General features: G+C 42.4%; 1 protein-coding gene across 9 annotated transcripts in view; it reads right to left on the minus strand.

Moving 5' to 3' along the window:
• Positions 1-21,431, minus strand: part of nbeaa (neurobeachin a) — a 100,382-nt gene that overhangs the window by 10,127 nt on the left and 68,824 nt on the right. For 3 of the 9 annotated variants that reach the window (XM_040150227.1, XM_040150220.1, XM_040150226.1), the window contains 24 exons: positions 20,097-20,783; positions 19,423-19,869; positions 18,566-18,783; positions 18,061-18,214; positions 17,455-17,478; positions 15,996-16,176; positions 14,634-14,758; positions 14,443-14,511; positions 14,151-14,319; positions 13,398-13,792; positions 12,623-12,759; positions 10,829-10,983; positions 9,772-9,898; positions 8,457-8,576; positions 7,222-7,349; positions 6,477-6,538; positions 4,944-5,008; positions 4,295-4,403; positions 3,467-3,633; positions 2,278-2,402; positions 2,025-2,174; positions 1,387-1,523; positions 1,109-1,226; positions 106-208 (listed from right to left, as the gene is read on the minus strand). In XM_040150227.1, coding sequence (XP_040006161.1) covers positions 106-208; positions 1,109-1,226; positions 1,387-1,523; positions 2,025-2,174; positions 2,278-2,402; positions 3,467-3,633; positions 4,295-4,403; positions 4,944-5,008; positions 6,477-6,538; positions 7,222-7,349; positions 8,457-8,576; positions 9,772-9,898; positions 10,829-10,983; positions 12,623-12,759; positions 13,398-13,792; positions 14,151-14,319; positions 14,443-14,511; positions 14,634-14,758; positions 15,996-16,176; positions 17,455-17,478; positions 18,061-18,214; positions 18,566-18,783; positions 19,423-19,869; positions 20,097-20,783 — 4,172 coding nt within the window. The remainder of the gene's footprint in view (positions 1-105; positions 209-1,108; positions 1,227-1,386; positions 1,524-2,024; positions 2,175-2,277; positions 2,403-3,466; positions 3,634-4,294; positions 4,404-4,943; positions 5,009-6,476; positions 6,539-7,221; positions 7,350-8,456; positions 8,577-9,771; positions 9,899-10,828; positions 10,984-12,622; positions 12,760-13,397; positions 13,793-14,150; positions 14,320-14,442; positions 14,512-14,633; positions 14,759-15,995; positions 16,177-17,454; positions 17,479-18,060; positions 18,215-18,565; positions 18,784-19,422; positions 19,870-20,096; positions 20,784-21,431) is intronic. The other 6 variants (XM_040150221.1, XM_040150224.1, XM_040150223.1 and 3 more) reach the window with 6 other exon arrangements.

Below are 21,431 nucleotides of genomic sequence, written 5' to 3' on the forward strand. Positions count from 1 at the left end.
CACACACACACACACGTTGATATTGATTTCCTTTTTATCAAACCAAAAAAACTGCCATTCTAACACAGAACAGTGGTGGAGCAGCCGTCTCCACCTTGCACCTACCTGGCCTGCGGGAGGCCGTAACTCGTTCCTACCCCCACCCGTGGGAGACTGTAAACCACCCTTTTGACTGTGGCCTGGTCAGGGAAGTTAAACATCACAGACGCTGGAGAGAGGAAGAGACAACATATAGCGACATGTTGAAAACGTAGAGTCACTCACTCACCACACTACAACAATGCTGAAGGGGAATCAAACAATAAAATAAATCGCACTGGGTATACACCTTACATTGGGACATTATCATGAGTGGCTGCGTAGGAATTCAACCCAGAGCACAGGGAATGGTAGAGTTCTTCATTCTGAACTATAGCGGACAATAACAAAGTACTTCACTGCAAATGGAAAGACTGCGTGTCATAATACTTGGAATGATAGTGCTGGGAGGTCACAGGAGAGAAAACACATTAACGTGAGGAGGCTTTACTCCATTAATATGCACTTCACTCTGCCTTGCTGCATCTGCAGTGCTATTCTAATGTTTTTATCCAGTGTTTTAATTTAATGTTTCTCTTTGAACTTATTGCTAGCTTGGCCTAATTTTAAACATTTTTCAACACCATTTCGATATTTATATCCAATTCTTCACAAACCAAAGTAATTACTTCACTGGAACCAGCTGCACTTTACTGTTACTGGCAACGATGCACCAACTGTTTTAAAATTGAAGTCTGCCAAAGCAACTTTATTCAGTCAACTTTTGGTACTAGTTCGTTATACATGTTGGTGTCCAGTCCTATTTTTTGTTGTTATTTACCCAAACAATTTTATTTTTTAGAGATCCTCAATCATCAATGATGGCAGAAAGGTTTTGAACCTGACAGATACACAACACCTAAGTATTTATAGGTTTGATGAGCTGGTCGCAGTGATGGCAAATAATCAATAAATATTACCAGTAGCTAGGATTTATGCCTCTAGGCTTGTGGAAGCAGATGCACTCAGTGTTGAAAAATCAATAGATGTGAGTATGTTAATGTAAGTAATAAGAAATTTGCAGACTTACTTCTGTTGGCCATGAAGACCTCTAGTCCGGTATTCTGCAGCAGGTAGCGCCTGGAAAACACAGCTCGGATCTCACTGAACATCCACTTGCCATGCAGACCCTCTGAGTAGGCCAGTACCTGTGGAGAGTGGACCTCCAAAGTAAGCAGTATGTAAAAACGTAAACAATTTTCAAGCTTAAGCCGTCTGTCCCACCTCCCAGAGAATGTGGTCTAAATCTTTTTCTCCTCTCTCTTCCCCTGCACTGAACAATAATAAGGAAAGACAGCTTGCCCTCACTTTAGCATCAGTCTTCTTGAATGCAGAGTCCTCCTCATCCACCTCAAAGTAGATCTCAGTAGTAGTGATGGACAGAGTGCCTCGAGCCACCACCACTGGAGCTACCAACTGAGCTGGAGTACTCAGAACCACGGGGCCTGGGGGGACAGTGACTCAGGTGTTACCACTTGAGGTCGTAACATGTAGGTAAGTTAGGTATTCCTAGTACTGACAGGCTCACAACACAGAAGAGTAATAAGCAATCATCACACACAACAGATAATTCAAATGGCACACATACTGTAATACAGTCATTGCATGTTAGTTAAGATTGATGATTTATTTGCTTCTTCTACTTTCCCACTATTGTAAACAACCCAGTCATGTGTGTAAATCAGAGAAGAACCACGGGATTAAATTAGGTATTTGGTCTGATTTGCATCAGCGTCAGTTTTTAGTAAATTATGACTTAATCGTCCGGAGTAAGATAAATCAGCTGGATGGTTAGAGTAGCTGCAGAACTTTCAAATGTCCAACTTGCCTTTGGAGGTAAAAAGTCTTGGACGGAAACGTGCTAAAAACAAGAGTCACAGACAGTTTGCTGTTTAGTCGAACTGTAGCAGAGTATCCGTGGGTGTGTGTCTGTGTATGTATCCTACCTGCAAGGTTATCAATCTCTTTTTCCTGCAGCAGGCTGACCGCGTCATCGTCTCCCTCCAGCATTAACTCCGCCTCTGGGTTCTGGCTGACCACCGACTGGCTGCGGAAATTCTTTTTCGCCTTGAGCCCCTCCTCTTCCTCTTCTGTACCTGTGGGAGCGTGCGTTTTGAAGTGGGCATGTGAGGGTTGTGTGCATGCAAAAGGCAGGTACTGACCGAGCACACCATGTTTACATCAGTACGCATTACACACCGTAGTCCTCCAGAGCTTTGAGTGACACGTCGGCGTGAGTGGATCCAAAGGCATTTCGCACAAATCTCCGTCTCCTCCTCAGGTCGTCCTCCCAGTAGTCTAGACGCCAAAAGTCATGTAATTGGCTGAAGACAAAAAAAAAAAAAGGGAGCGGCAAAGATGAGTCATTTCAGTGGTGGGAGGCAAACAAGGTGTGCATGTTGGGAAAGTAAAGCTAAAGGTTGAGTTGAAGCTGAAGTCACAGGTGACATTTATGCTAACGACTTCCAAAACTAATTTCCTACAGAGAAAAGGCTCTTCTATATTGGGATAAAGGGCAGTATTTGACCATAGCCGTCAGAGTGCATAACCTTTCCACATCTGCAAACACCAATAAATGGGTTTAAGCTGAGAGAAAAAACATCAAACTGACTTACGTTCCCTATAGAACCGAGGGATTTTAAGAAGAAAACAGAGGAAAAGTAAACTTTTGTCATACAAGTGTGATGAAATTTTGGCCAATGTGAACAGACATTAAAAATATCATCAGGACCATGGCAATTCAGATGCAATTTAACTTTGATTATTTATTTAGTTATTTTTTGGTGCAGAGGCGTTTACTAACAGCCTGAGCATTGTGGTGCACGATCTACTTCTTCGACAGTATGATGAGGGAGACGGGCTTCATATGCTGCATGTCACATGTCCTCAAATTAAATCACAAGTCCTTAGACTAGCTCCCAGCCTGGAGGCAGATCTGGATAACAAGCAATCATTGAGGTAATGTGTGTATGTGGGTGTGCTAAATAAGGACATCAGTCTCACAAAGGCAGCTGTTTGTGTGTGCTGTAGTTGTTATATAATAAATAATGTTAAATAAGATTGTATCATGAATCCTGCTTTACAAGGACCATAATAATAAATAATAATGATAATAAATCTTTTTAACTGATGTACAGTACAACTACTGCATTTTCACAAATAAAAGCAATCATTTACAGTGGTAATGTGTCACAAGGATATGGACCCATACATGATGGGTGGTGCTGACTTAATAACCACTATACATACTGATACCATTTTCTCATTACATGCAGGAAGTGTTCCATGGGAGCACTCTACCAGCGTAATGTCTCCTGTCAAAGGGGATCCTGTGTAATGGTGATCTAAAAATGTCCCAGAGTATAATTTGACACACAGTCCCTCTCACCTCTGTGACATTGTCCCCCACGCTCCATGCTTATTGGTCAGGATGTTGAGGATCTTCTGTTTCAGCTGGTTCGCCGTCACGTGATCTCTGTGCTTAGCGGCGCTGATGAGGTGATCACACATTTTCTCCTCTTCTCTCCGGTCCGCAGCGTACTGGGCACAGTTAGACTGGAAGAGAGTTGGCGGCGAAGAGTTGAACAGTAAAGACAAACAGTGAGGAAACCAAAAGAGCATTGCTGTCAGATGGGGAGGCGCTTGTGGCGACGAGGAGGCAGTTGCTGCAGAGTACGTCTGATTGTTGAGTTTTTGGTAAAACCGATAAAGCCTTCGGACGAAGACCCATGTAAAGACATCTTGGGTTTTCAGAAGGGGATGCTCAAATATAGCAACTTGGTATAGAAGAATGTTATCCGTTAGTGCTGTTGCACATTATGGTCGCCTGCGGACTGGAGCTAGACTAATAAATCAGATGAAACTAGTTTACAGGAGATTTATTTATTTTGCATTCTAAAAGTGAAATTTATAGAAAAAACGTGTGGGAGGATTTTTTGTTGTGTTTCTTTATCAGCTGGTCGTACTCAGCAGGTCATTTGTGTTTTCCCAAAGCACAAGACGAGCCTGAAAGGTGTCCCTTATTGTTACATGTGCACATCAAAACTAAATTAAAGTCAGTTTAAATGTAGCAATTCGAGGCAACAATTTAACTAAAAGCCCAGGTTTTAGTTGGTGACGATCAGTATGAACAATGAGCATTACATATTAGCCACTTCACATGGCTTTCCGCCTGTCATTTACAATGACAAACATCAGTGGTGCTCTGTCGGTTTACCTCGAATTCGGCGTGTTTGTGCACATCCTCGGCCCTCTGTCTGTTCAGGATGAACTCTGCCTCGTTGGCAACACGCACGATATGATCCTTCATGGCGTGGCACAGAAGTCTGGCGAAGGAGGGAGAAACGCGGGGAAGTGACAAAGGTTACAGGCATTAGCAGCACCTCCATTTAGAGAAAAAAAAAAAAAAAAAATCAGCAGAAAAAAATGTAATTCTCAACAAGAGGTCATTTAAGCAAGTTCTGATCAGTGCTGCAACCTCTTCTAAATTATATCGATAAGCCTGGTCCTTGAATCGCTGCTGAAGCTTACTGTAAGTATGTATGTACGTATGTATGGATGTATGTTTTGTACCAATAATCCAATAAACACTTTGGACTTAAAAAAAAAAAAAAAAAAAAAAAAAAAAAAAAGGCATGATTACAGGCACTGAAAATAGACCAGCAAAAAATCGGCAGTAAACTTAATTGGGCCCTAGTGATTTGACTTCCTACTGAACACACATGGCACTATGTACTTATCCTGGCAAGGTTCCCATTAGGGCTCTATCATGCCCAGTAGTTGTTAAGTACCGATAGCAGTATTGGTGTTAGTGTGTGAATCAAAGGGAATTATGTGGGTGTTAATCAGTCAGTGCGCTGGATTACCTTCCCTCATTGATGAGCTCAATGAAGGCCAGTCCAGCATTCTTCTGAATGGAGTTTTGCCACTCCTAAGAGTAGAGGACACATCAAAATTAATATAGTACAGGTAGGGAGTAGGGGTGTTTGACACGGATTAAAAAGTGTCATTGTATATATAATGTTATACTGATATCGCGCGTTTCCAATCCGGGCTGTTGTGGTTAATCCGCTGATCAACATGTAAAAAGTGCCAGTTAATACAGAAATAAAAATAGCTTTCTTCAAGAGGAAATATAGTTTCATCAGTTACCATATCCAGTATAAAGGTACACTAGTACGAAACTGCTCAAAATAAGGATGAAAGAACAAGCTTATTAATAAATTACAAGATTAACAGCTCCATAATTGTCAATGAGAATGCACCCGTCTAAGAGTATGTGAGTGTTTTATGTGTTTGTGCATATGAGAGTGGAGTCTTCCGATCAGGATAAGAGTGTTGCTGAAAGCCTAAAGCTATCAGAGCTCCATTAGCTCCACCAGCTCTCAAGGCTGTGAAGGGCACATGGGAGCATCTCCTGTTACATCCCCCCATCCAGAGGATCAATATCTGGGCTAGGGTTCGCTCTCCTGAGCCTCTAATGTCAGACAAGGCCGGAGCCTGGGGTAATACTATACATGCTGACGAGCAGCCAGCCGGGAGAGTGGAGGAGAGGGAGTGGTGAGAGGAAATAGCAGTGTAGAGAGTGGCAGAAGATGAAAGCAGCTGCCACTGAAAACACTGAGTTGAAATGGACCAGAAAAGTCGAGGTGTCCGAGGGTATGGCTAAAGAGAGAAAAAGGAAAAAAGGAGAGAGGAAGGCAAAGACCATGGTAGTGGAGTTGAAGAAAAAGAAGTGCAAGAGGAAAGAAACGAGAGGCTCCTCCAAAGATGAGAGAGAATCCAACAAAACGGACAACAGTTGGGAGACAAACTTCATAACATAAGAAAAAGAACACTGGTCACCTACACCATCAGGGGAAAGCTCTGTAGCGGTAAGTGCCTCTCTGCTGTTGCTCGGTCTTTTAAGGGTTACTCGGGAAAAATAGAGGTACTGGCTTTGAATGAAAGTTAAATAAATCAACCCCAAAACATTCTAAATTAGTTCAGCTGTGATGTCTTTGTGATTTAACTTAAAATTCCCAAAAGTAATATCCAGGAAAGGAAAAGTTTACCTGCGTGTGATTAACATGGAAAATTCTTTTTGTGGCCTTGATGTTAATGAAGGAAAGCTAGGCTGTGATGATGCATATAAGCTGATATTATATTACATCTGCAATGCGCTCATTACATAGTTGACCCTGCCTCAGAGGGTGGATCAATGACTCGACAGCTTCCGGTGTGCATTAAACTTAGCCAATTATTGTGGGTCTAAAAAAAAACAAAAAAACAAAAATAACTTTCAGATTGAGTTGGAAATTATACAGATTAAGGACAACTTTTTCGGGCTTTGGCAAAATGGATGTATATGCAGGGACAGTACATAGAGAGACAAAGAGGAGAGGTGAGGAGTTACCAACCTGAGAACAGAGCAGCATTACGAGCTCCACCACAGACGTGCTGGACTTCATACACACCAGACCTGCAGCACAAAGACATACAGCACAGTCAGTAGCATTTCTTTCTCTCTCTCTCTGACACACACGCACTCACCACTGCGAAACACCGAAAATATCACCAATGACGACACTGTAGTGTCAGTGGTTTCAGCTATTGTTTGCAGTCATCACAGTCAAGTTTATAAAAAGCATGCCACAGAGAAGACAGGAACAAACAGTAGAAAAAAGGATGAGGGAGGAGAGAGCAGGGGAGAGAGAGAGAGAGAGAGCGAGGAGGGAGCAAAGAATGAGAGAGCATAACATAGAGACAGTGGATCACAAAAACAGGACGCCAGGAAGCGGGTGGGCAGAGGGAGAAATGCATCACATTCAGTGCAATCTGTAATACAAGCAGCATTAATGCTAAAGCTGAACATAATCTGATCTAAAAGCGTTGATATTACCTAGCTAGCTGATTGAAGGTGGTGCAAAATACTGACCTTATACCTGCTTGACGAATGAGTGATGCAGCCAGCTCAAAGACACTCACTCATTCACTCACTCGCAACTAATCACACAGTTATTACGTACACTTGTTCAATCGCTCGTTTCTTTTTCTCTCAGCCTTTCTCTCTTAACGCAAACATCAGGGTGAGGGACAGGGAATGGGGAGACTCCACAGAGAGACGCCAGTTAGAGAAAAAGGAGCCGTGTACAGCACCTGTACCTTCTATGAGCAGTTCCTGCCCATGGCTACCCAGCAGTGTCCTGGACAGGAAGGGGGCAAAGTCCACGAAAATCTCCCTCAGCAGGGGGGCCACCTTCTCCAGAGCGCGCTCCAGCTTGGTGGTGATGCTGAGGTGGAAATAAGCGAGAGGAAGATGAAGAGAATAGGAGTGAAGATACAAAAAGCAACATACAGATGAGGGTTAGAAGAGCATGTGAGGGGGAAAAAACCAAGGGGATTTATCGTAGGTGAGAAAGGGAGGAAGGAAAACATGCAAGAGAGAAATGAGTAGACGTAGGTGAGCAAAGGGGAAGACAAATTACACAGAAGGGGAGAGGGGAAAAGGCAAGCTGAGAGAGGTAAAAGAGAAAGAAATAGAAAAATGTCTGAAATGGACACAGAGGACACGAAAAATTTACAGAATCAAAGAGTATGTAATGATGGTTTGGTATAGAAGCACTATGCCTGGGTTAGTATCAGCTGATGGCGCGACAGTTTAAAAACTAATCGCTGAGCTCATCAACTTGGCACTGTGAGATGACTGAAGCTTGAAGTGCAAAAAAACTGTCCTTATTTTAAACTGCACTGGAAAGTATTGTATATATTGTATCTTGACTTGTCTTGTACATACTACACATTTTTATATTAGTGCCTTTGTGTCTGTACAGGCTTAGATCTTTCTAAGCCTGTATATTTCCTAATATATGTTCAGTTAAGAAATGGAGAAGGTAAGGCAGGACGGATACAGCAAAGCAGACTAAAATATGGAGCCATGATGGCAGTGAAGTGCATCTTCTTGGCTTTGTAACCATGTGTTATTCTGAAACAGACGTGGGTCACTAGTGTTTACAAATCTTATTTTTGTTTTAACCTGCTCCGAGTACCAGGAGGTTAAAGTAAGCATTCAACTCGGCCTAAACAAACCGATGCCACAAGTTCTTTGCAAAGACATGTTGACTCAGGTCTGATCTGGAGTTTGGGGTTAGTGTGAGAAGATGGCTTTGCCAGAAGTGACAGAGTTGGCTGTGTTGCTGTGAATATCAAAAAATGAGCTGCTGGCCTAAAAACAAAAGTGATGCTAAGTGCTGAAGCTGTTGGCAAAGATGCCTGTCCTTTCTTGCATGGCATTCTGGGAACATTTAGTAGTGGCTGGGCGTAGCAGAGAGTGTGTGGTGGAGGTGGGGGAGAGGGGGGTGGGGGGTGGGGGCATGGGGACAGGACGAGTATCTCCTTGCCTAAAACACTGTCCTGCATCTCGGGGGGCTGCCTGGAAGCCTGCCAGAGAGCTAAAAGACTTGAGCTCAGGGGGCGTCTGACCGCTGCGCAGCGCACACTGCGCCACCTCACAATAGGCACTGCAATACAAACCACACACACGCAAACGCACGCATGCGCACACACACACACACACGCACGCACGCACGCACACACACACACACACACACACACGTACAGATATGCACACTGATTAAGGAGCACACGCACGCACCCACCCACTCACAAGCGTGTGCAAGCACACGTAACTGCATAAATCATAACAAATTATCTAACATGTCTGAGGAGAGAGTAAATGGACAGAAATGTTACAGCACAAACTGCTACAATGCTCAAAGGAATTATCTAGTATTTCTCACTGAAATGCTCTATTACCATTATTAACAGTGTCATATCGCAGATCATCTTATATTTTATTAATGAGTGTCAGACGCCTTCACAGAGTATGGAACACACATAAAACACAGATTTATGTTTATGAGAAGTACTCTGAAATCCATTAGGACCTTTGGGCTTATGGGTTATTAAGGCTGGATTAATAATTGGTGATATTTTCATACTCTACATTATATTATAATTGCGACATTAAAACATGTCAGGGATGAAAAGCACCATAGTGTAAACCCGAGTAAAATGTGTGAGAGGTGTACGTGAATGTGAGCATAAATACTTGCTTGGTTTTAATAGTTTTCAGAAAACTATTATTGTTAGCTGATATCGGCTTTAAAAAAAACAATGTGGGAATGTGTCCAATTTCCTTTTAATAGCTGGTAGGTCAAGGTGGAACTGGCATTTCTGTGACTTTTGATTTCTAGCCCTGTGTCACCCAGTACAGCTGTCCAATTAGCAATTCAAGTTTTATCTTTTGTTTAAAAAGTGATCCGTTATTTTAACATGTCAGAATATTTTGTGTGTCCACATCACTCCTGACATTCTTAAAAATAATAATGACTAATATCACTTATTGTTACCTAATGTAGGCCTCAAAAAAGGACGTAGGTGCACCCCGGTTGTTCCCAATTCCAGACAAAACTTATCTAACCTTGCTATATAATATCAGTAGAGAGTGAGAGTGAACTGCTGGCGAGAATTCTTTGGGAAGAATGAAGACCAAAGTGTGAAATGAAAAAGGGAGAGGAATAAAATGGAAAGGCACCCAGGAAAACAGACAAATCAACGTTAAAAACAAAAGACGAAGGGAAGAAAAAAAGAAAGAGCGGGAGGAAAGTGAATGGTTGAAGCCTTTAAGAGCTTTGCGATGCTGAGAGCGCTGACCTCATGTTCTCCATAGTGTCTTCTGGCATGGGTGCCACTGTCTGCACCGCTGGCAGATTCTTACTAGTTGCGCCATTGACAAATGACGAGGAGGAGGAGGAGGAAGAGGAAGCAGAGTCTGTAGCACCTAGATAGGACGGAGAAACAGCAGGGGGAGAGATGAGAAATAGGCCAAGCATTGTTGTAACATGAATCAGGCGAGACCAAGATTAGCGTGCAGGAAAATAATAAAGGAAATGTATTAATGTCCTGATCAGTTCCGACTAAATTCAATTTGGATAGTATTTCACCGGACATGCAGCTGCTTGTCTGCTGGTAATGGTCCCCTGTTTGTGAAAATAGCTTTGCAATCAATATACAGAATCCATTCCAGGAAAGAAATCCCTTCCTTGTCCATTATGCATGTATGATACAGGACAATATGTCTGACAGGCTGACAAAGGCTGGAGTACAAATCCACTCTGCTACAACGGATCTAGATGGGACCAAATACGATGCTGCGTGGAAACAGCAGCGATCTGCATGTCAGGTGAAGTGTATTTGATTCTTATCTTGTTATCCTAAATGTCTTCCTTCTTAATACCATATCTGGGTCAAAGAACATCTAATACATATTTTTTTCTCTGCCTCTGTTTGTTGCCTGTCTGGAGGATCAAATGTGAGCCACGTGAAAGGTACATGGTCAAACACAGAGAGAGTTCACTGAATTAACTTTCTTGTTAACGGAGATAAGACATCTTACACTTTGCCGGGCTGTCTGACACTTCATTCACTTGGCTCCTAACTAGGCTAAAACTAATCCTGAAAGGAACAGCTGGCACTATTGCTTCAGTTTGTTTCTATTCTAATTTGTTCTGGCTGTCAAAGGGCAGCAGAAAAAAAAAAGCATCAAAAAGTTTTGTAACTGGAGAAGAAATTGAATTGCTTGAGGCCTTTCACCCCAACACATTTGTCATACTGCAGGTGTCTGTCTGCCGCCTCTCCTTAAATGCACACTGAATATATGCAGTGCAAACAATATACCAGAATGCACGTATATCTGTGCGTTATCTCTCACCTGTAGTGTTGATCATGCTCTTGGGCGTTGCTGTCGCGGCGGCAAAAATGTTAGGTGTGCTGCCGGCGGTGGCTGCGCCGCTTGTGGTGGGCGTGCCCACCGTGTTGACCGAGAGGCTGCCAGGTGGCGGCTTTTTGACCGGAACCACAACGCTCCTGCAAGAGATGAGACACGAAGACATGACGCAAACCTGCCCACACATTATTCTTTATTAAATGCTCCCCGGTGATATCTTGGCTTTGTGTGTGTGTTGGTTCGTGAGAACATCTGTGAGGATAAATGCACAGTTGCTGACTTTAGTTGCTAGAGCAACCAAAAGAGTTACACAGTTATTTAACCTTCTGAAGGCAGTTTTGGGATTTCAATCGCAAACCTATAAAATGAATCTGGCCTTTGTTTGCCAAATAAAAATAGTTTTTTTTTAAATCTAATATGTGTCATCACCTTTCACAAACCTTTTTTTAAGATACACGGTGTTTCAGTAGCAGGTACGTCACTAAATCACAAGATTTCCTCAAATCCCTGTTATAATATTTTAAAAGTACAATTCAGCTGGCAACATCAGGGAGCTAGCTGCTTTTGTACGTGGGCACTAGTGGGAGCTTTAGCACTTCGACATTTTCCGTGTCGAACAAATAAATAGTTATCACAAAAATTATAAAATGTTTTTTTTTAAAAGTGTTAAATGTCGTTGCTTTGTGCAACACTATTTATTGTACAATACGTATTTCAGACTATAGATCACTTTCTAAATGATCTAAATGTTTAAATAGGGTATCATCCCTCACGTTTCTATGTGTTACAAATAAAGTTTTTCAGAAATATCTTATAGCTTGCTTGTTAATTTAATCAATATATGCATTTACTCATATGTAGCACGATAAAATCGGATTCATTTCCTAAAATGCCAACATTTCAAGCTTTAAAATGTAAGGATGGTGAGCATTTAAATTTCAAAAGTATGAGTAATGCAGCAGTGATTTTTTTTTAGGATAACTAACATCTTTGTTTAAAAACTCTACTAAAATATTGTTTGTTGTTTGTAACTATGCGACTGACGGATCAGATGTCTATCAAGCCTGTCTGCGTGGGTCAGACAGGCTTGACGGACATCTTGGAGTTGGATATGGAGCTATTCATGATCTATTATGCACACCGTCTTAAATCAATAACTTAGTTCTCAAGGACTGCCACAGAGCAGGATCAGACTAACGACTTTATCATTCAGCAACAATATCTATACCTCTACAAGATATTTGTCCAAAATCAATGTAAAAAATGGGAAGAACATTAAATCAACTCCAACTCATCCTTGTTTCATTATGATGGTATCACTGCGACTAAAGAAATCACTGTTATTCTGTTTTTATACTGAATGTGTCTGTTTTTTCTCAGATATGTAATGCACAGTAAATTTAAGAATCGACCAATAAGCCATTGTGCTGAATTCACACTTTTATGCGTTTCTTATCAGTGCATTATTGGACAGTAAAAAAAAAAAAAAATCAATGTGACTACTGGCAAAAAAATCAAATCTGTACGCTTGTAAATGTTACCATCCAAAGAGCTCGGTTCAAAGGGCAGAATTAGTTTCTAAATAATGATCAGTTAATCGATTTCTGTGTCCACTGAAGTACAGCAATTTGACAAACAGCATAATTCTTATATGCATCTGTAAAAGATCAGTATTGGCTGGAAAAATCGATCCATTGATGGATGTATCAGGCTGTACTGACTCTGACATCTCTGTCTGTTTTTCTGCCTCTTGTAGCTCAAACGGTGGCTGGGACTGACCTGTCGAAGGAGTGGAACTGCATGGGCAGCATGGGGTGTGTCTTCAGGGCAGGGTCTGGGTGGTAGGGCGTCGGCCCAGACTCCTGTCCCAACTCCCCACCGTCAACTGGAGCTGCCACCAAGCTCTTCAGGATCTCCTGCAATTCGGAGAGAACAACAAATCTGGTGACCACCGCACACATATTTAATCACTTGTTGTTCGACTTCTTTAAGTGGCACCATGACATTGCAAATTTTGTTTGTGAACGAAAGCTTTAATAATTCTTAGGCTGCAAAGCATTGGACATTAGGCAACAGAGAAAAACCAAACTGAAAACCTTTTTTTCTAGCAGTAAACTATGAATGTATATGAGCCAAAGAAGTAGGCATGTCTTTAACGTCCTTCACATAAACTTATAAGACTTCACTGGAGGGAGCATATGTGGAAAAATCTTGACCCTATTCAGACCTGGCATTAAAATCCACCTCAGCTCATACCACTGCAACCATGCAGCTAGAGGTACAGATGTAGCTTGATCCTTCAAACCACAGTTAAAGGTTCTCCAGGATACATGTGAATGCAAATGCATGCCCTGACCACCCTGGACCCCATTTATCATCTCTATTAGTAGAAATATATATACATATCAAAACATGATGAATATTGGATACAGAAATTAAATACAGTCAAAAGCTGTCAGAGAAGATGCATGTTGACTATAGCCTTTCTCAGGAGCTAATTCTGATATATGAAGATGCAGGCAGCCAGGTCTGAACAGGGGTCCCATAGACCCACCTTGACATTTATGCCTTTGTTTGTTTGACTAATGCTGGAGATGGACGAAGGCGGGGCTTGGCTGGAGTTGGGGGTGGAGCTGGGGTTGTGGGGAGAATCCAGAAGGCTCTCCTGTGACCTCCTAACGTCAGACGATAGGCCACACAACAGATCTGTGCCTCCGCCCACTCCTCCTCCTCCTCCTCCCCCCATGTCTCTGTCTCGGTCTCTATCTGTCTCTCTCCCCACCAGGCCGAGGCCAAGCCCAAGACCCATCTCCGAGCCATTCAGGGACCCGGCCACGTGGCCCTCCTCTCCGATGCCTGAGTCTGTGTGGGGGAGGCCAGCGCGGGGAGAGTCATCCACAGGGGTGGGGGTCTGCTTGTCACGGTCAGAGAAGGCTGTGGATGGGTGCTCTGGAGGAACGAAGAAGAAATAAAGAATGCAATGTGATTTGATGAGGATAAAAAGTGAGATATTTACACAACAAAATGCATTGTCAAGAAATTCCACAGCATATTGTGTTTTTAAAATTTCATTCTCAGCTATTTTCCTCTTGTATGCAAGCTTCATTTCTCTGCTAGTTAATACCATTCTTTCTTCCTCCGTCTTGCTTTGTTCCTCTAATTGCCTCATATTCTTGACAAAGGTATTGTTGTTCACCTGAAGCCTATATTCACGACACCAACGCGACAGTAATGAGTCACCACTGGCTCATCCAAGATTACCCCTCTCATATTGAGGATATCGCAGCGAAAGAAAAATGAGAGTCACCTGTACTGGTTGGGGAGTTGATCTCGTGGCGGATGCTTCTACCCGATAGGCTGGTGGACCTTCCAATCTCCCGCTGGGGTTCCAAAATGTCCCGGTACTTAGATACCATGAGAACTGAGATAAAGTAGACAACTGCCAGTGCCAGAAACTGAGCCTGCTTACTGTCATCCTACAGAAAACACACAAAAAATTATTCACTAAAAATCCAAAATTCAAGCATTTTTCCCCTCATATTTATAACCACAGTAATACTGTACACATTAGCAATACACAAACACACACAGACGCTTACCACATCTCTGAAAACCACAGCTCGGAGACGGTTGATATCTACATCCTGCAGCAGTCTGTCTGGATCCTGCTAAATATGGACGTCAGAGCTACAAATGTGATATGTCATACATATGCATGTCTCTCTGTCAGAAGTGTTGTGTGCAGGATGTGCATTTGATTTGTGTGTGTGTGTGTGTGTGTGTGTGGCACCTTGCTGGTTGTTGAGGCACTGTGGAGGCTGTCCTGTGACTTGCTGCTGGTTAAGGAGGACTTGCAGCTTCGATCTCTCTGTCTCTGCCTACACTCCAGACAGTTCCTCACTGCCACACAGCACACTAATGGACAAAGAGAGGCAGAGAGGAAACATGTAAGTATCTTATAATGGTTGGGGCTTTTACATTACCTGTACATTTCTGTTTGGAAAGAAAAAAAACAGAAGTGTGTATAAATCCTGTAACTGTTTATTTGGCGTCTGTTTTTTGGCCTCTTTGATGTACAGATGGGTAAATGTATTTGTTCTAAGGATATGTATGTTCAGTCCATGACCAATAACATTATACATAAGCCCTATATGTGATTGATATCACATATAGGGCTGCAACACAACTATACTGTAATGATTATTATAGATTAGAGATTGATCTGCTGCTTGTTTCCTCAATTAATCGATTTTTTGTTTGGTTTATAAACATCAGAAAACAGTGCAAAATGCTCATCAAGATATCCTAAAGCCCAATGTAATGTCATCAAATGTCTTCTTTTGTCCAAAACATTGCAAAAAAAAAAAGAAAAAATTAATTTAATATAATGTAAAAACCAAGAAAAGCAGCAAAATCTTATATTCGAAAACCTGGAACCGTCAAATATTTGTTTTTTATTGCTTGGAAAATTACTTAAACAATTAATCAATTATAAAAACTGGTTACTGTTAATTGACTAATCGATTCAGACTATTAGTTGTTTGTAAAAATAGAATGTAATAACAATAAATGTAACACTCCATGTTTGTTTAGATTAATTTAGAGGCACTGTAAGGACAAGCACTGCAACACACACCCATTTTGGGTTGTCTTCAACCCTTTTTTTTTTTAATTTGGAGAATGTTTTGTATTCCTGTCAACATTAGTGCTGGATCAAATAGTTAATTCACTGATTAGTCAACAGACAGTAAATTCATCTAGACGCATTTTTAACATCATTTATGAAGCAAAAATGCAGAATTCCAACATGCAAATGTGAGTAATTGCTGCTTTCCTTGGATTTACATCATCATTGTAATTTGAATATGTTTGTGTTTTGCAATGTTAGACAAGAAAGCAGTTTACAGACATCACATCTGGGAAACTGTAATGGGCATTATTTATTTATTTATTTATCTATTTTTTGCTATTTTCTGACATTCTATAGATTGAACAATTAATTGAAAAATTTTACTTATAAATAATCGTTAATGAAAATAATGGTTAGTTGCAGCCCTGCTCCACAGGGCCATGAAGCTGTGTGAGAGTCTAAGTCTAGAATTAATAGTTCTAAAATTTTGGTCAAGACTGAATACATCAGGCTAGCACACACCCAGGCGGAGACATTGCCTCATCAGCCCCCCGGACGACATGTTCTTCTCTGCTTCGATCTCACTGAAGTTGAGGGAGCTGGCAAACACCAGGACGTCTACCATGGCCATGAGACGAGACAGGAAGGTGACCGCTGTCTCTGAAGACATGCCCTGCGTCGCCTCGATGTTCTCCAACTCCGTCTGGGAAAGGGAGGAAAAATACACACACGCTTGCCAGTTATTCAGTGTAAAACTCGCATGTAAACACAATGAACTGGATGCTCTCTCAGTGGTTTTAGAAAGGTGGTGAAATACCGTAGTGTCCTCCCTTTTCAAACAATGGAAGTAACCTTTAGAAAATTTATGCGGCTGGGTGTTACGCAAGCATGACCACAACAGTCATGGCCGGTTTCACCAACAAACAGGAAACACATTCTTGAGTGTCATGCTGGTTAAGTGAAATACATACATGAAATCTGGCAACATGAGGTGTTCTACACAACACGCAGGAAGTGCAGCCTGATGACACACAGGTAATGGTAACAGTGGGATCGTGACAGTGGCAGTGTGGCCTGTTAGCAGTCACAATAGCAGTGTAGAGACAGGCAAAGCTAGCCTAGAATATATTCCAGCGAAAATGAAGGTCCCATTATGTTCACACCAACCCAAGTATTTAATTAAAAGATCTTCAGTGTAGCTACACTGAAAATAAATCTGAACTCAAAATGGCATTGGTTAAAACTCAAGCCAAGTGTGTGGTTTGCTGTGTCTCTGCTTCAGTTAGCAGGATGTGCAGGGCTGTGGAGAGTCGACGAAGTGCAAGCATCTGGAGGCTCGCCAGCGCGAGTTAGCACAGACATTGGGGAGGTAACAGACACACAAGGTGAGAACAGAAGGGCTTGGGTTGGTGCTCTTAGCTCTTCTGGTGATGTGGGGAGTCTCAGGCTCTTTACGCACCTCTCCCCCTGCGCCTCCTCCCCCAGGAACAGGGGTCACCTCCTCTCCCTTTGACCCCCTCTGGGGTCTGGCTCCTCCTGCCTTCTTTAGTGTTGATACAAATGGGACAGGCTTAACATATGCAACCCCCAAGGACTGTTGGAAAACTCACGTTTTTTCTCTCATAAAATTGGTGTATTCTATCTATTTTTACCTCTAAATATATCTTCCCACTCTAATTTCCCTTCACTATCGACCCACCTCCTTGCATTTTAGTCTATTCTATCCCCCTTATTTATATAATATTCTAAAATGTTAGAATATTATATCGTTAAGACCTAGATACACTGAGGCAGAATGATCAAGACATACCCACAATATATACAAAGAGTATAAGGGGGAGTACCGATTAGCAGCAAAGGAGCACAACAAATAGAAACACTATGGATGTCAGACAGGCAAGGGTTAGTGTCAGTCACAATGGTAAATAAACCAGAACAATGTATTAGTAGAATAGAAAGAGAGGAAGAAACCATAACTTACAGTGTTGGCACTACTCTTAGAACTCTGCACATGCAAAAACAGACAAAAACAGGGACAAAAAAGGACAAGAAAATACATAGAATACATGTAACAAAGAGAGGAAAAGAAAAAAAAGATGATTAAAAGAAACAGATTATTACTGTCAAATTAAATATATTGTTAGTTAAAAGGATTAGAACGAAGATCAAATAAAGGTTATAATAATGTGCCAGAAGTGTTAGATTGACAGTTAAATAGAGATACAGATGAGAGGAATCCGTAAAATGTTCTTGGAAGTTTAATTAAATTACCAATTTTTAATTTCATGTCCAAACTAAACTTAACTTTTTCATGGATAAAATTCTACCTCTGAGGCTTTAGAGGTCATTTTTGACCTATCATGATTTAATAGGTTAAAAGGGCTACAAAACGTAATAGACACAAACAAATTCTTTAACCAATTCAATCACGAAAGCTCAACGCTGCCCTGAGCATGAAGGGAATCAGGTTTAGGAGTTTCTTCAGAGTCTGTGATTGGCGTGAAGGCCTGAGCTACAGGCCTTTAGAAGCAGCTGTTGACCTGCAGTTTTCCGTCCTACCACAGAGGGGTGGAGTAGAGCCACTTACGGAAGGGGAGGTGGCAGCAGACAGGAGAGGCAGGATGCCTCCACAGGCAATGATGATGTTGTCCACCATCTGAGAAATAAGGTGGATCGTGTTGTGAACGAAGATGATGTTCTCATTGCTGTTCACGAAATCCATCACTGACTTGGTGGAGTGGCTGCAATGGAAAATGAGAGTTGGACAGATGGTACAAAAGTACAGTTTGGAAATAGAGACATCATAGGTATCACTTCACTTTTTTAATATCTTCAGTCTAATCTAATTTTCAATACATGTGCGATCAATACAGATGCAATGAAAACAATCCATAAGTGCTTGTATTATTTGCTAATGGCATAAAAGATCTTGCTATTACAGTAACATATCAGACAGTTGTTCCAAAATACAGTTAGAGGTTTGTTCAAAGTGACTGGATCTTATGATCAGCATTAAAAGTGTAAGCAACAACCAGCTAACCTAATTTTGTGCCTGATTTTCATGGGACACACATCAAAAAACCCCAACTCACCTCCTCCACACATGCACATCAGTTTCCAGGGCGAAAAGCAGGTCAGTGAGCAACCTCTGGTGCATGGGAGACCACTTGAATTCTGGGATGCGGAACATGGTGGTGCGCGGACCGGGGCTGAACTGCCGGCGCTGTTCCTCCGTCATGGGCATGCCTCTGAAACCCAGGTCAACACGCAGGTCCCGCTCCAACTGCGCTGCCGTACGACCGTGCAGGGCCTGCAACGGGGAGGGTGGGGCAAAGATTCAGTCAGCCGGCAGAGGGCTTTCAGTGCATCTCTTCCTAGTCGAAGATAAAACTTGGAATACGTTCAGTTATGAAAATCAATTTCATAAGAGAAAACCATAGAAGACTCTCTGGGGCTTCTTATTCTGTATTGACTGAGCTATTAGGGAAAGTCAGTTAACGTGTGGGCCGTCTGTCGGCCTTTCTGCCAAGACAAACTGTCCACAGCCGAGCATTTCACACCAATCAACGCACGCAGCAAATCACACTGGGAGAGCAGTGGCCTTAAGGCTGGAAGAGAAAAGGTTTGTGACTGTTCAATCCTTGCACTGGCAGGATTTATCGAGGCGGGGATGATCCAGCATACAGCTTTGTTCTGTTTTCATTTTAATGTCTTTTAATTATCACTTGCTAATTAACTATGAAAACTATGTGTCTTCATAAATCTTGATAAAAAAGTAGAGGAAAATAAATGATTTCACGTTTAAAAGTATACAGTATGCAGTATGTACTGTAGCTGCATGAGATCATCACAGAGGGTACAATTACAGAGTGTTGTGCAGCCCACAATCCGTCCAATTAGAGTGACCCATGCAACTTACTTGCAGATGTGCAAATACACATAAACGCACCTGAGTGGTTGCAGTAGTTTGGATCTTTTTTGTGTCCTTGTCTTTCCCATCGTCCGACCTCTCTGTATCAGAGGTGGTGCTGGCTGTGTCTCCACCAGTTTTGAGACCCGCAGTCTCTCCCTCTGCCCCTGCTGTGCCCTCTCCCTCTGGGAAATCTGGTCTAGATGCTCCCTTGATCTGAGTTTTGCTCTCAGCCTCAGCAATGGAGCTGATATCAGCAAGAGGGCTCTGGATCTTGAAGGGGCCGTCCTCTGGAAGTTCCCCAGAAGTGTGGCTCTGGGTCTGTAAATCAGAACCGCAGCTAGTCATATGGGCCAGAAGGCTGAGGTCATCACTAGCGCTGGTGGTGGAGTGAGCTGGGACTGGGCCAGATGGATTGGGCTGGTCTGGACTCGGCAGTACAAGGGGGTCTGTGGCTGCCAGAGCTGGAAGCAACTTCTCATCAACCTGGAAGTGATGAATGGGGTAATAAAGATTAGAAGAACATTAACACATTGGGAAAAATTTTGCAGCAACAACTTTTTTTCTTTATGGAAAGTAGAAAGAGTAAGAAGGAAAGAAAGTAGTACAGATACAACACTGACTGGTGGTATTATATTTGAGGTCAGCAGGGGAGGATGTGGCTCCACAGATAAGATTTTAATTTATCAGAGACAATAATCTTCATAGATTACCTTGCTGAAGAGAAATCCGTTGTTGCTTGGGACACTGTCCTTCTCGTCAGCCAATGTAATGAGTGGGCCCATGTTCCCATCATCCTCAAGGTTGACTCCTGACAGCCCCAGGCTTGGCCCCATCCCAACCCCTGAGCCTGGTGTGTCATCTTTAGGTGCCAAATTCCCATTCAGGTTCTGAACTACAGCGCAGTAAGCACTGTCCAGGAGAGAGTCCACCTCGACCAGAGGTCCGTTCTCCATCCCACCCCCACCTCCTCCGCCTACACTTCCACCCAGGCCTTCTGGAGACAAGTCAAGGTCATCCAGCTTCACTTCTGTGGCCTCTACTTTCTCTGCTTTAATGTCCACCAGCAGGTCGTGGACCTCCACTCTCACCCCTGGACCAGCGCCCTGCTCGACAGGTGTCAGGGCTTCTCCATTGGGTCGCTTCACCGCGCCATCTGCGAGGAGGTTGCGTGAGTCTCCGCCGGCCCCCTCGCTATACTCAGCCTCGCTCTCAGGTGTCTGTGTCTGGGAGTTGTCGTCAATCTCCAGGTTCCCATTCACAACAGGGGCCGGCGTAGCAGAAAGCCCAGAGATGGTAGACACGGAGCCTTTCTTCCCCTTCTTCATGTTTTCCTCCTCCTGACGCTGGTACTCTTCGTACATCTTAGCTAAGTATTCCTTATGGGCCTCGTAGGTCACCTGTGACAGATGGTGGGTATAAAATTGGTTAAGTGATCAGAACAAAAGCACTGAAAGAAGTTAACACATCAATAATGTCTCCATCAAGTTCTCCTTGTAGGGCTCATAGATCAGCTGTACCGAAGGCCAGATGGATACAACTGGGACAGTAGCCTAAAGGGCTCTTAGACCATTACCCATAATGTCCCCCCGCTTTTGCACTGCTATGACAAAATCAGTGAGTTAAACTTCCGACACTGAACAGTGAAAAAAGAGGGTATCAGTTTTTGAATGTTCTATCCATGATGAATCGTTCTGGGCCTTACAGGTCATTGAACCAACAATTCCAATTAACAATAGTCAATATGTACAAATCAATATGTTTTTGTATAGCCTTTATGATAGCTTCAGTTAAAACAACAATACCTAGAAATCATTATCACCAGTACTGTGTTAGTTTTTAGTCTGCAACAGATTTTAAGCAGAGTGGATATACCGTCACGGTAAAGCAAATATTCCACAAGGACCTCTCCAAACCAGCCGGATCTGACAAATCAGTATCTACATCAGTCAATATTTTTAACAATAACCCCTCGGACAAAGGACAATAATGATATATGACTACATGTGCATGAAAAAGAATACTAATAGTGACTCAAAGAAAAAGTC

Source organism: Xiphias gladius, chromosome 17, assembly GCF_016859285.1.
Source record: "Xiphias gladius isolate SHS-SW01 ecotype Sanya breed wild chromosome 17, ASM1685928v1, whole genome shotgun sequence".
In the NCBI taxonomy this organism is placed as follows: domain Eukaryota; kingdom Metazoa; phylum Chordata; class Actinopteri; order Istiophoriformes; family Xiphiidae; genus Xiphias; species Xiphias gladius.